The sequence below is a fragment of the Mobula birostris genome, chromosome 8 (genome assembly GCF_030028105.1).
Source record: "Mobula birostris isolate sMobBir1 chromosome 8, sMobBir1.hap1, whole genome shotgun sequence".
Lineage (NCBI taxonomy): Eukaryota > Metazoa > Chordata > Chondrichthyes > Myliobatiformes > Myliobatidae > Mobula > Mobula birostris.
Window position 1 is genome coordinate 109529181 of NC_092377.1, and position 13807 is coordinate 109542987.

The 13807-nt window shown below is 55.2% G+C and overlaps 1 protein-coding gene across 1 annotated transcript in view; it reads right to left on the minus strand.

The window, feature by feature from the left end:
* Positions 1 to 6104: 6104 nt before the first annotated feature.
* Positions 6105 to 13807, minus strand: part of acat2 (acetyl-CoA acetyltransferase 2) — a 52966-nt gene continuing 45263 nt past the window's right edge. Inside the window, exon 9 of the mRNA XM_072265947.1 lies at positions 6105 to 10339. Within this exon, the coding sequence (XP_072122048.1) occupies positions 10169 to 10339 (171 nt within the window). The 3' untranslated portion in view covers positions 6105 to 10168. The remainder of the gene's footprint in view (positions 10340 to 13807) is intronic.

The window sequence follows — 13807 nt, forward strand, 5'->3', positions numbered from 1 at the left end:
AACCCACCCCTCTGCACCCCTACCCACTGACCCACCCATCCACACACCCCACCCACTGACCCACACCTCCACACCCCCACCCACTGACCAACCCCTCCACACCCCACCCACTGACCCACCCCTCCGCACCCCCACCCACTGACCCACCCCTCCACACCTCTACCCACTGACCCACCCCTCCACACCTTCACCCACTGTCCCACCCCTCCACAACTCCACCCACTGAGCCACCCATCAACTCCCCACCCACTGACACACCACTCCGCACCCCCACCCATTGACCCAACACTCCGCTACCTCTCCCACTGACCCAACCCTACACACCTCCACCAACTGACCCACCCCTCAGAACCCCCGATCACTGACCCACCCCTCCGCACCCCCACCCATTGACCCAACACTCCGCACCCCCACCCACTGACCCACCTCTCCACACCTCCACCCACTCACACACCCCTCCACAACCCCACCCACTGACCCACCCCTCCGCACCCCCACCCACTAACCCACCCCTCCATACCCCACCCACTAACCCACCCAACACCCCCACCCACTGACCCACCCCTCCACACCCCACCCACTAACCCACCCAACACCCCCACCCACTGACCCACCCCTCCACACCTCCACCCACTGACCCACCCCTCAACACCCCCACCCACTGACCCACCCAACACACCCACCACTGACCCACCCCTCCGCACCCCCACCCACTGACCCACCCCTCCACACCCCCACCCACTGACCCACCCCTCCACACCTCCACCCACTGACCCACCCCTCAACACCCCACCCACTAACCCACCCGTCAACACCCCACCCACTGACCCACCCCTCAGCACCTCCGACCACTGACCCACCCCTCCACACCTCCACCCACTGACCCACCCCTCCACACCCCACCCACTGACCCAGCCCTCAACACCCCATCCACTGACCCACCCCTCCACACCCCACCCACTGACCCACCCAACACCCCCACCCACTGACCCACCCCTCCACACCCACACCCACTGACCCACCCCTCAACACCCCCACCCACTGACCCACCCCTCCACACCTCCACCGACTGACCCACCCCTCCACACCCCACCCACTGACCCAACCCTCCGCACACCCACCCACTGACCCACCCCTCCACACCCCCACCCACTGACACACCACTCAACACCCCCACCCATTGACCCAACCCTCCACACACCCACCCACTGACCCACCCCTCCACACCCCCACCCACTGACCCACCCCTCCACACCTCCACCCACTGACCCACCCCTCCACACCCCACCCACTGACCCACCCCTCCACACCCCCACCCACTGACACACCACTCAACACCCCCACCCACTGACCCAACCCTCCACACACCCACCCACTGACCCACCCCTCCACACCTCCACCCACTGACCCACCCCTCCACACCCCACCCACTGACCCACCCCTCAGCACCTCCGACCACTGACCCAACCCTCCACAGCTCCACCCACTGACCCACCCATCAACACCCCCACCCACTGACCCACCCCTCAACACCCCACCCACTGACCCACCCCTCCACACCCCCACCCACTGATCCACCCCTCCACACCCCACCCACTAACCCACCCCTCCACACCCCACCCACTGACCCACTCCTCAACACCCCCACCCACTGACCCACCCCTCCACACCCCCACCCACTGACCCACCCCTCAGCAACCCCGACCACTGACCCATCCCTCAGCACCCCACCCACTGACCCACCCCTCCACACCCCACCCACTGACCAAACCCTCCACACCCCCACCCACTAACGCACCCATCAACACCCACCCACTGACCCACCCCTCAGCACCCCCACCCACTGACCCACCCCTCAGCACCCCCACCCACTGACCCACCCATCAACACTCCACCCACTGACCCACCCCTCAACACCACCACCCACTGACCCAACCCTCCACACCCACACCCACTGACCCACCCCTCCACACCCCACCCACTGTCCCACCCCTCCACACCCCCACCCACTGACCAACCCCTCCACACCCCACCCACTAACCCACCCCTCTGCACCCCCACCCACTGACCCACCCCCACCCACTGACCCATCCCTCCACACCCCACCCACTGACCCACCCCTCCACACCCCCACCCACTGACCCACCCCCCCACACCTCCACCCACTGACCCAATCCTCAGCACCCCCACCCACTGACCCACCCCTCAACACCCCACCCACTAACCCACCCATCAACACCCCACCCACTGACCCACCCCTCCACACCTCCACCCACGGACCCACCCCTCAACACCCCCGACCACTGACCCACCCCCATCCACTGACCCGTCCCTCCACACCCCCACCCACTGACCCACCCCTCCACTCCACCCACTGACCCACCTCTCAACACTCCCACCCACTGACCCACCCCTCCACGCTACCACCGACTGACCCACCCCTCCACACCTCCACCCACTGACGCAACCCTCTACACCCCCACCCACTGACCCACCCCTGCACACCCCCACCCAACCACACCCCCACCCACTGACCCATCCCTTAACACCCCCATCCACTGACCCACTCCTCAACACCCCCACCCACTGACCCACCCCTCCACACCCCCCACCCACTAACCCACCCCTCCACACCCCAACCCACTGACCCACCCCTCCTACACCTCCTCCCACCGACCCACCCCTCCACACCCCCACCCACTAACCCCACCCTTCAACACCCCCACCCACTGACCCACCCCCCCACACCTCCACCCACTGACCCACTCCTCAACACCCCACCCACTGACCCACCCATCAACACCCCACCCACTGACCCACCCCTCCACACCCCCACCCACTGACCCACCCCTCAGCACCCCCACCCACTGACCCACCCATCAACACCCCACCCACTAACCCACCCATCAACACCCCACCCACTGACCCACCCCTCCACACCCCCACCCACTGACCCACCCCTCAACACCCCCTCCCACTGACCCACCCCCATCCACTGACCCATTCCTCCACACCCCTACCCACTAACCCACCCCTCTCTCCACACTCCCACCCACTGACCCACCCCTCCACTCCACCCACTAAACCACCCCTCCGCACCCCCACCCACTAAACCACCCGTCCACACCCCCACCCACTGACCCACCCCTCCACACCCCACCTACTGAACCATCCCTCAACACCCCCACCCACTGACCCACCTCTCAACACCCCCACCCACTGACCCACCCCTCAGCACCCCCACCCACTGACCCAACCCTCCACACCCACTGACCCACCCCTCCACACCCCACCCCTCAACATCCCCACCCACTGACCCACCCCTCAACACCCCCACCCACTGACCCACCTCTCAACACCCCCACCCACTGACCCACCCCTCCCTCCACACCACACCCACTAACCCACCCCTCCACACTCCCTCCCACTGACCCACCCCCATCCTTTGACCCATCCCTCCACACCCCACCCACTGACCCACCCCTCTCTCCACACCCCCACCCACTGACCCACCCCTCTCTCCACACCCCCACCTACTGTCCCACCTCTCAACACCCCCACCCACCTACCCACCCCTCCACACCCCCACCCACTGACCCACCCCTGTCTCCACACCCCCACCTACTGACCCACCTCTCAACACCCCCACCCACTAACCCACCCCTCCCTCCACACCCACTGACCCACCCAACACCCCCACCCACCTACCCACCCCTCCACACCCCCACCCACTGACCCACCCCTCCACACCCCCACCCACTGACCCACCCCTCCTACACCTCCTCCCACCGACCCACCCCTCCACACCCCCACCCACTAACCCCACCCTTCAACACCCCCACCCACTGACCCACCCCCCCACACCTCCACCCACTGACCCACTCCTCAACACCCCACCCACTGACCCACCCATCAACACCCCACCCACTGACCCACCCCTCCACACCCCCACCCACTGACCCACCCCTCAGCACCCCCACCCACTGACCCACCCATCAACACCCCACCCACTAACCCACCCATCAACACCCCACCCACTGACCCACCCCTCCACACCCCCACCCACTGACCCACCCCTCAACACCCCCTCCCACTGACCCACCCCCATCCACTGACCCATTCCTCCACACCCCTACCCACTAACCCACCCCTCTCTCCACACTCCCACCCACTGACCCACCCCTCCACTCCACCCACTAAACCACCCCTCCGCACCCCCACCCACTAAACCACCCGTCCACACCCCCACCCACTGACCCACCCCTCCACACCCCACCTACTGAACCATCCCTCAACACCCCCACCCACTGACCCACCTCTCAACACCCCCACCCACTGACCCACCCCTCAGCACCCCCACCCACTGACCCAACCCTCCACACCCACTGACCCACCCCTCCACACCCCACCCCTCAACATCCCCACCCACTGACCCACCCCTCAACACCCCCACCCACTGACCCACCTCTCAACACCCCCACCCACTGACCCACCCCTCCCTCCACACCACACCCACTAACCCACCCCTCCACACTCCCTCCCACTGACCCACCCCCATCCTTTGACCCATCCCTCCACACCCCACCCACTGACCCACCCCTCTCTCCACACCCCCACCCACTGACCCACCCCTCTCTCCACACCCCCACCTACTGTCCCACCTCTCAACACCCCCACCCACCTACCCACCCCTCCACACCCCCACCCACTGACCCACCCCTGTCTCCACACCCCCACCTACTGACCCACCTCTCAACACCCCCACCCACTAACCCACCCCTCCCTCCACACCCACTGACCCACCCAACACCCCCACCCACCTACCCACCCCTCCACACCCCCACCCACTGACCCACCCCTCCACACCCCCACCCACTGACCCACCTCTCAGCACCCCCGACCACTGACCCACCCCTCCACACCCCCACCTACTGACCCACCCCTCAACACCCACCCACTGACCCACTCCTCCACACCCCACCCACTAAACCACCCCTCAGCACCCCCACCCACTGACCCATCCCTCAACACCCCCCCCACTGACCCACCCATCAACACCCCCACCCACTAACCCACCCCTCAGCACCCCCCACCCACTGACCCACCGCTCAGCACCCCCACCCACTGACCCACCCCTCCGCACACCCACCCACTGACCCACCCCCATCTACCGACCCACCCCTCCACACCCCCACCCACTGACCCACTCCTCCACACCCCCACCCACTGACCCACCCCTCCACACCTCCACTCACTGACCCACCCCTCAACACCCCACCCACTGACCCACCCATCAACACCTCCCACCCACTGACCCACCCCTCAGCACCCCCCACCCACTGACCCACCCCTTCACACCTCCACCCACTGACCCACCCCTCCACACCCCCACCCACTGACCCACCCCTCAGCACCCCCCACCCACTGACCCACCCCTTCACACCTCCACCCACTGACCCACCCCTCCACACACCCACCCACTGACCCACCCCTCCACACCCCCACCCACTGACCCACCACTCCACACCTCCTCCCACTGACCCACCCCTCAGCACACCCAACCACTGACCCACCCCTCCACATCCCACCCACTGACCCACCCCTCCGCATCCCCACCCACTGACCCACCCCTCCACACCCCACCCACTGACCCACCCCTCAACACCCCCTCCCACTGACCCACCACTCCACACCTCCTCCCACTGACCCACCCCTCAGCACACCCAACCACTGACCCACCCCTCCACATCCCACCCACTGACCCACCCCTCCGCACCCCCACCCACTGACCCACCCCTCCACACCCCACCCACTGACCCACCCCTCAACACCCCCTCCCACTGACCCACCCCTCAGCACCCCCACCCACTGACCCACCCCTCCACACCTCCACCCACTGACCCACCCCTCCACACCCCCACCCACTGACCCACCCCTCCCTCAGCACCCCCACCCCTCCACACCCCCACTGTTGTAGTCTGAGCTGCTGTCCACACAAATGGCTGCTCAGTGACTTCACTGATTCCCCACACCACAGTGTGCTGTCTTCCTGCTCCTTGTACAGGACACCACGTTGCCTCGATATTCACACAGCTCCATTTGAATTCTTTAATTCACAGCTTTATTTTGTTGTTGCAGAAAGAGGCCACCTCGACAAACATGCCAGACACCCCAAAAGTGATCCATTCTCTCCAGTTTCAATTACTCAGCATCACAAATAGGCTCACAGCTGCTAACAGACTTTAAGAAGCAATCACAGTAGGTGTCCCACATGTTCACACACAGCCACCATTTAATACACCAACCCCACCCTCCATGTTCACAGTGACACAGAATCTGCCGGCAGGCTGGGCTGGATTATATTTTCCGGACTCCCATGTTACTGGCTGTCAATAACGATGAGGTGGCAGTACCAGTGACTTTCCCCTTCTCTGTTCATATCAGTTCACCCAACAGTTCCCTTCCCACTCTCCTTGCTGACAACTGGTTCTCTGTCCAGCCACCATCTTCAAATCATCTCCACCTTTTCAAATCTCTCACTAGCTGCATGCCTTTCCCCAAATTTCCATTCTTGCTCATCCCCAAGTTTTCTGTGGGTGTGTACTTAGCTGTCAAGACTCACAGCTTGGGAAAGCGATGGAACTGATGGCTTTGTGATACAAAGATAGTTGGAGGGCCAGGTAGTGTTGAGGAAGCAGGGAGGTGCAGAAGGACTTAGACAGATTGGGAGAATGGGCAAAGAAGTGACAGATGGAATATAGTGTATGGTCATGCTACAGGACTTGCAAGTCCTCATGCAGGATTCCGGAAGATTAACTTACCGCTTTAGTTGGTGATGAGGAAGGCAAATGCAACGTTACCATTCATTTTAAGAGGACTAGAATATGTGAGCAATGTGGTGGTGAGGGCTTGTATGGCATTGGTCTGACCACACCTGCGGAGTATCATGAGCAGTTTTGTGCCTCTTATATAAGAAATGCTGTGCTGGTATTGGAGAGGGTCTACAGGAGGTTCACAAGAATTATTCCGGGAATGAAAGGTTTATGTATGAGCAGCATTTTACAGTTTTGGGCCTGTACTCACTGGCGTTTAGAAGGATGAGGGGAGATCTCATTGAAACATCGAATATTGAAAACACCTAGATAGAGTGGACTTGGAGACAATGTTTCCTATGGTGGGGGAGTCTAGGGCCAGAGGGCCTAGAACAGAGATGAGGAGGAATTTCTTCAGCCAGAGGGTTGTGAATCTGTCATTGCCATAGACGGCTGTAGAGACCAAGTCACTGGGTATATTTAAAGTGGATATTGATAGGTTCTTAATTACCAAGGGTGTCAAAGGTTACAGGGAGAAGGCAGGAGAATGGGATTGAGGGGGATAATAAATCAGCCATGATAGAATGGCAGAGCAGACTCGATGGGCCAAATGGCCTAATTCTGCTCCTATGTCTTAGAGTCTTACATCTAAACCTCTCCACAGAAGCCCACCTCTTCCACTGAATCTTGCTGAACGGTTTTAACTATGTAAGTCCAGGACATGATCGCAAACTGTCAGAGGTGAGAGGTGTCACAAAATCAGGACCCAATGGCAGGATGCAGCTTTGGCTGTAGATTACAGGGGCAGAGATCATGAAGTATTGAGTCCAAGGTTGGGGCAAGGAAACTCAGGCCTCCTCCTGTGATGTGTTGGAGCTCAGGGACATGTCCGTGTCCCTAGTGACCATGTGTGCAGGAAGTACATCCAGTCGTTCCTCCTGGATGTGCACACAGAGCAGCTGCAACCCTGTGGACATGGTGAATGGTGTTTCCAGTGAGCTGCTCACACTGCACGGGTAAAAGAGCAGTGGCTAACCACAATGGCAGAGAAGTAGGTTGGCACAGCTTGTGCTGGAGAACATCATCGCCACCGTCCTCTCAGACAGACATACTGTAGGGGGAACAGCATAACAACAACTGTTACAGAGGAGGAGAGGATAAAGACCAGGAAAGCTCGAAAGGGACGAAGTGTAAGGGGTTAGACGGGTGTTTGTGTGTGTGTGTGAACGAGTAAATGTTTTCACAAAGGTTGGTCCAAAACATTACGGCCCATGGGACTCGAGGCACGTTGGGAAACTGGACACAGGGATGATGAAGGGCTACTGTTCTGACCAGTGATGTACCACAGAGACTTGTGCTGGGACCCTTCTTTCAAAATATATATTCCACATTAAAGACTTGGTTATCAATGTAGAGAGATGACTAATAAAGTTTGCAGATGACATGTAAATTGGCAGGGGTGGTGATGGTGAGGAGGGTGCTCAGAGGTTACAGCTGATTAATTGAGCAGTGCAACTGCACGAGGAATTTAATCGTGATAAATGGAGGAGGTACAGTTTAGGGGTCGGACATATACCATGATTAACAGGGACCCAGCGTGTACTGAAGGTGAGAGCATAGGTAGGTTGGGTGGGGTAAAGGCATGGAGGGACAGATAGGGTAGATAGGGTGGGGTAAAGGCATGGAGGGATAGGTAGGGTACAGAATAAATTGGATAGACAATTGGTTTGATGGCTGGAAGCAGACACTGATGGTGGTTGTTTGTTTTTCAAACTGAATCCCAAAGGCTTGATGCTCGTCCCTTTGCCCTATATCAATTCATACCTTCATATACCAGTGATTTGGATGAGAACGTACAAGGCATGGGTAACAAGTCTGTGGGTGACACTAAAGTGGACAGTGAAGCTGGGAATCAGGAATTACAGAGGGATCTTGGCCAGCTGAGAATGGTAAATGGAGTTTAATTCACCTTAAGTGAGGGGTTTTGAATTTTGGGAAGACAAATAACAGTAAGACTTTCACAGTGAACGGTAGGGCCCTGAGGAGTGTTGTGGAAAAGAAGGAACACGGAGCACAAGTACATGGCTCCCTGGAAGTGGCATCAAAGGCAGATAGGGTGGTGCGGGCTCATCTTCATTACTCAGGGCACCAAGTACAGAAAGTGGCGTGTGTTGTGTCACAGTTGTAGAATAGATTGATGTCAAAGACATTTGGAATATTGCATTCAGTTTTGGTCACCCAGTTCTAGGAAAGAGAGTGCAGAGAAGATTTGAAGAGATGTTGCTGGAACTTGAGGGGCTAGGACTTTTTCATGAAGCATAGGAGAATGGGAGATGATATTTTTGAGGTGTATAAAATCAAGAGACGGATTGATAGGGTCAACATGCAGAGTCCTTTTTTCCAGGGTTAGTGAATGAAGAACCAAAGGTGAGGGGAAGGGATTTAATAGAAACCTGAGGGGCAACTTTTTTCATCCAGAGTGTGGTCAGTATATGGAACGAGCTGCCAGACAAAGTCACTGAGGAAGGTGCATTAAAAGGTGCACACAACTTAAAGGGTATTAGGCCAGGTGAGTGGATAAGAAAGGTTTGAAGGTCTGTGGGCCAAATGTGACAAGCTTTGATAGGAATCTTGGTCAGCAAAGAGCAGTTTAGCAAAGGGCTGCTTCCTCACTCTATGATCCTACGACTAAGTGCTGGGAGGTCCTGGCATGACTTTATAAAAGACACTAGAATACTGTGCACTACAGGAAGGCCATGATTTCACTGGAGGGGTTGACGAGAAGAGTCACCAGGACTCTGCCTGGGATGGAATGTTGGTAAAATACTAGATTGACTGGGACCAGAGGAGACAGAGGGAAGCTGAGGGAGCTATACAAAATGATCCTCTATAGATCAGGGGCGAGTGAAACATTCTCTGGTGAGGTGCCTAGGTCTAGAGGGCTCTGAATTAAGGTGAGGAGTAAGAGGGGCTCAGAAGAGATGTCAAGAACCTGATCACCAAGAGGAAGGTTGGTATCTGGACACATCGCCTGAGGAAGTGATGAAATATTCTGAAGTATTTCAGAAGTACCGAACAAGTGGAATCAGTGTAAACAGGTATTTGATGGTTGACACGGCCATGAAGGGGACAAAGGACCTGTCCTGCGCATCACTCTATGACCATCCGTCTGCACGTCTTCCTTACCAAGAAGTACTTTTCCACAAAGTCATGGGCTGTGAACCTGCCATTACCTCTACAGTGTGTTCTGGGCCAGTGTGTCAGTGACTGATGCAGCTTGCAATCAGTCCCTTGTGTGAAATGCCTGCCCCCTCTACCAAGCCTTCTGGTGTCTGCTGCCGAGCCTCTTGCTGGATTTACAGAGTTTCAACACACATGGCTATCCCCATACCACCACCGATGCACAGAGCAGCCACCCCACGAGTTCCCCCTGTCCGCTGCAGTGCGTGCAGCAGCGTGACGAGGATACGGCAGCCGGACATTGCCAGGGGGTGGCCCAAGGCAATGGCACCACCCTGGATGTTCACCTGTAGACAAAAGGAACAGAAAACGTAAAAGAGTAGAACAAAGGAACGGGTCTTCCCACCCACCATGTCTTATCAATCTATCCAATCCCATCTGCCTGTGCCTGACTGTGTCCCTCTGCTTCCCCCTATTCACTGGCAGAATGAACCCTTTAGAGCAGAGTGCAGCAGAGGGCTCCTGGCTGAATGGCAGTGCAGCAGAGGGTGACAGGGAAAGGCTCCTGGCTGAATGGCAGTACAGCAGAGGGCTCCTGGCTGAATGGCAGTGCAGCAGAGGGCTCCTGGCTGAATGGCAGTGCAGCAGAGGGTGACTGGCTGAATGGCAGTACAGCAGAGGGCGACTGGAGTTTCAATTTGCGGGTAGATGGAGAAAAATTAGGTTGGTGCTGGACCCCAAGGGAGGAATTTGTAGAATACCTTCAAGATGGAGTTTTAGAGCAGCTGTGGTTGAGCCCACTAGGGAAAGGACAATTCTGGATTAGGTGTTATGTAATGGACCAATTTGATTAGGCAGCTTAAGGTACAGAAATCCTCTGGAGGCAGTGATCATAATATGATAGAATCCACCCTGCAGTTTCAGGGGGAGAAGAAAGCAGTATTACAGTGGATTAAAGGCAATTCAAGAGGCAGAGAGAGGAGCTGGCCTCAATTGATTGGAAGGGGACACTAGCAGGGATGATGGCAGAACAGCAATGGCTGGAGTTTCTGGGAGCAACTCAGAAGGCGCAGGACAGATACATCCCAAAGACAGAGTGGTATTCTAAAGGAAGGATGAGGCCACCATGGCTGACAAAGACAGCACAAAAGCAAAAGAGAGGGCATTCTGTATAATATAGCAAAAATTAGTGGGAAGTTGGAGGACTGGGAAGCTTTTAAAATCCAACAGAAGGCAACTAAAGAAACCATAAGGAGAGAAAAGATGAAATACGAAGGTAAGCTAGCCAGTAATATAAAAAAGGATACAAAAAGTTTTTTTTCAGATATATAAAGCATAAAAGAGAGACAAGAGTGAATATTGGACTGCTAGAAAATGACGCTGGAGAGGTAGTAATGGGGACAAAGAAATGGCGGACGAACTTAATAAATACTTTGCATCAGTCTTCACTGTGGAAGACACTAGCAGTATGCCAGACATTCGAGAGTGTCAGGGGACAGAAGTGAGTGTAGTTGCTATTACTAAGGAGAAGGTGCTTTGGAAGCTGGAAGATATGAAAGTGGATAACTCACCTGGACTACGTTTGTAGATGGACTGCACCCGAGTTCTGAAAAGGTGGCTGAAGAGAGTGTGGAGGCATTACTAATGATCTTTCAAGAATCACTAGATTCTGGAATGGTTCTAGAGGACTGGAAGATTGCAAATGTCACTCCATTCTTTAAGATGAGAGGGAGGCAGAAGATAGGAAATTATAGACCAGTTAGCCTGATTTTAGTGGTGGAAAGATGTTGGAGTCCATTATTCCGGATGAGGTTGTGTGGTACTTGGAGGCAGATGATAAACTAGAGCCGAATAAGGCATGGTTTCTTTTAGGGGAAATCTTGCCTTACAAATCTGTTGGAATTCCCTGAAGAAATAACAGGCAGGATAAACAAAGGAGTCAGTGGATGTTGTTATTTGGAAGACCTTTGACAGGGTGCCACACATGAGGCTGCATAACAAGATAAGAGCCTGTGGTGTTACTGGGAAGATACCGGCATGGATAGAAGATTGGCAGGATGCAAAGACTGGCTGGCTGCCACAGACGAGTGGTGTTCTTCAGAGGTTGTTGTTGGGCCTGCATCTTTTCACATTACATGTCAATGATTTGGATGACGGAATTAATTGCTTTGTGACCGAGTTTGGTACAATATAAAGATAAGTGGATGGACAGGTAGTGTTGAGGATATGGGGACTCTGCAGAAGGACTTAGGCAAATTAGGAGAACGGGCAAAGAAGTGGTCGATGGAATACATTGTCAGTAAGCGTATGGCCATGCACTTTCGTAGAAGGAACAAAGGTGGAGACTATTTTCTAAGCAGGAAGAAAATTCAAACATCAGAGGTGCAAAGGGCCTTGGGAGTCCTTGTGCAGGATTTCCTAAAGGGTAACTTGCACGGTGAGTCAGTGCTAAAGGAGGCAAATGCAAAGAACTCACTTTGAGAGGACTAGCATACAAGAGCAAGGATGTAATGTTGAGGCTTTATAAGGCAGTTGTCAGTCCACACAGAGTATTGTGAGCAGTTCTGGGTCGCTTATCTAAGAAGGGATATCCTGGCATTGGAGAGGTCCACATAAGGTTGATGAGAATGATTCCAGGAATAAAAGGGTTAATATTGCACTTTGGGAGGACAAACCAGGGTAGAGCTTACAGTGCAAGCGGTCGGGTTTCAAGGAGTGTGGTAGAACAGAGGGATCTGTGAATCCAGATTCGTAATCCCTATAAAGTAATGTCACAGGTAGATGATAGGGTCACAAAGAAAGCTTTTGGCGCATTGGCTTTCATAAGTGGAAGTACTAAGTACAGGAGTTGTGATGTTATATCTAGGTTGTATAAGACAATGGTGAAGGCTATTTTGGAATATTGTGTGCAGTTCTTGCCCCCTACCTGCAGGAACAATATCAATAAGATTGAAAGAATGCAGAGAAAATTTACAAGAATGTTGCCAGACTTGAGGATCTGAGTTAGAGGGAAAGGCTGAACAGGTTAGGGTGTTACTCCCTGGAGCAAAGGAGAATGAGGAGAGATTTGATGGAGGTATACAAAATTAGGAGGGATATAGACAGAGTAAATGCAGGCAGGCTTTTTCCCACTGAGTTTGGGTGAGACTAGAACTAGAGGTCATGGGTTGAGGGTGAAAGGTGAAATGTTTAAGGGGAACATGAGGGGAAACTTTTTCACTTAGAGGGTGGTGAGAGTGACGCTGAGTTGATTTGAACACTTAAGAGAAATTTGGATAGGTACAAGGAGGGAGGGTGCAGGTCGATGGCACTAGGCAGATTAATAGCTTGGCATGGACTAGATGTGTCATGAGGCCTGTTTCTGTGATGTAGTGTTCTACCACCTTTATCTCCCAATTCTCCTACAGCAGCCAGTTAACCTACCACTGAGCACACCTTTGGGATGTGGGAGATGAATGGAGCACACGGGAAGCTCACACATGGTCACAGGAAGAACATGTAAACTCCGCATAAACAGCCCCGAGGTCAGGTCAGGCTCAGAGCTGCTTTGGGAATCTGTGGGCATCTATGCTGGCCATTGCCTGCAGCCTCCCCCTCTCCCTCTCCCAACATTAACCCATCAACTCACTAACTTCAGCAAGCTCTGGCTTTATCCTACGAGCAATATTCCCTTTGTCCTATCCATCCCTCCACACACTCTGTACAAACCTTGAATTACACTTTTCTCTCCTTCTCAGTTTCAGTGAAGGGTCTACGATATAAAATATTAACTCTTTCTTTCCCTGAGAGTGTATAGAACATAGAAAGCTACAGCA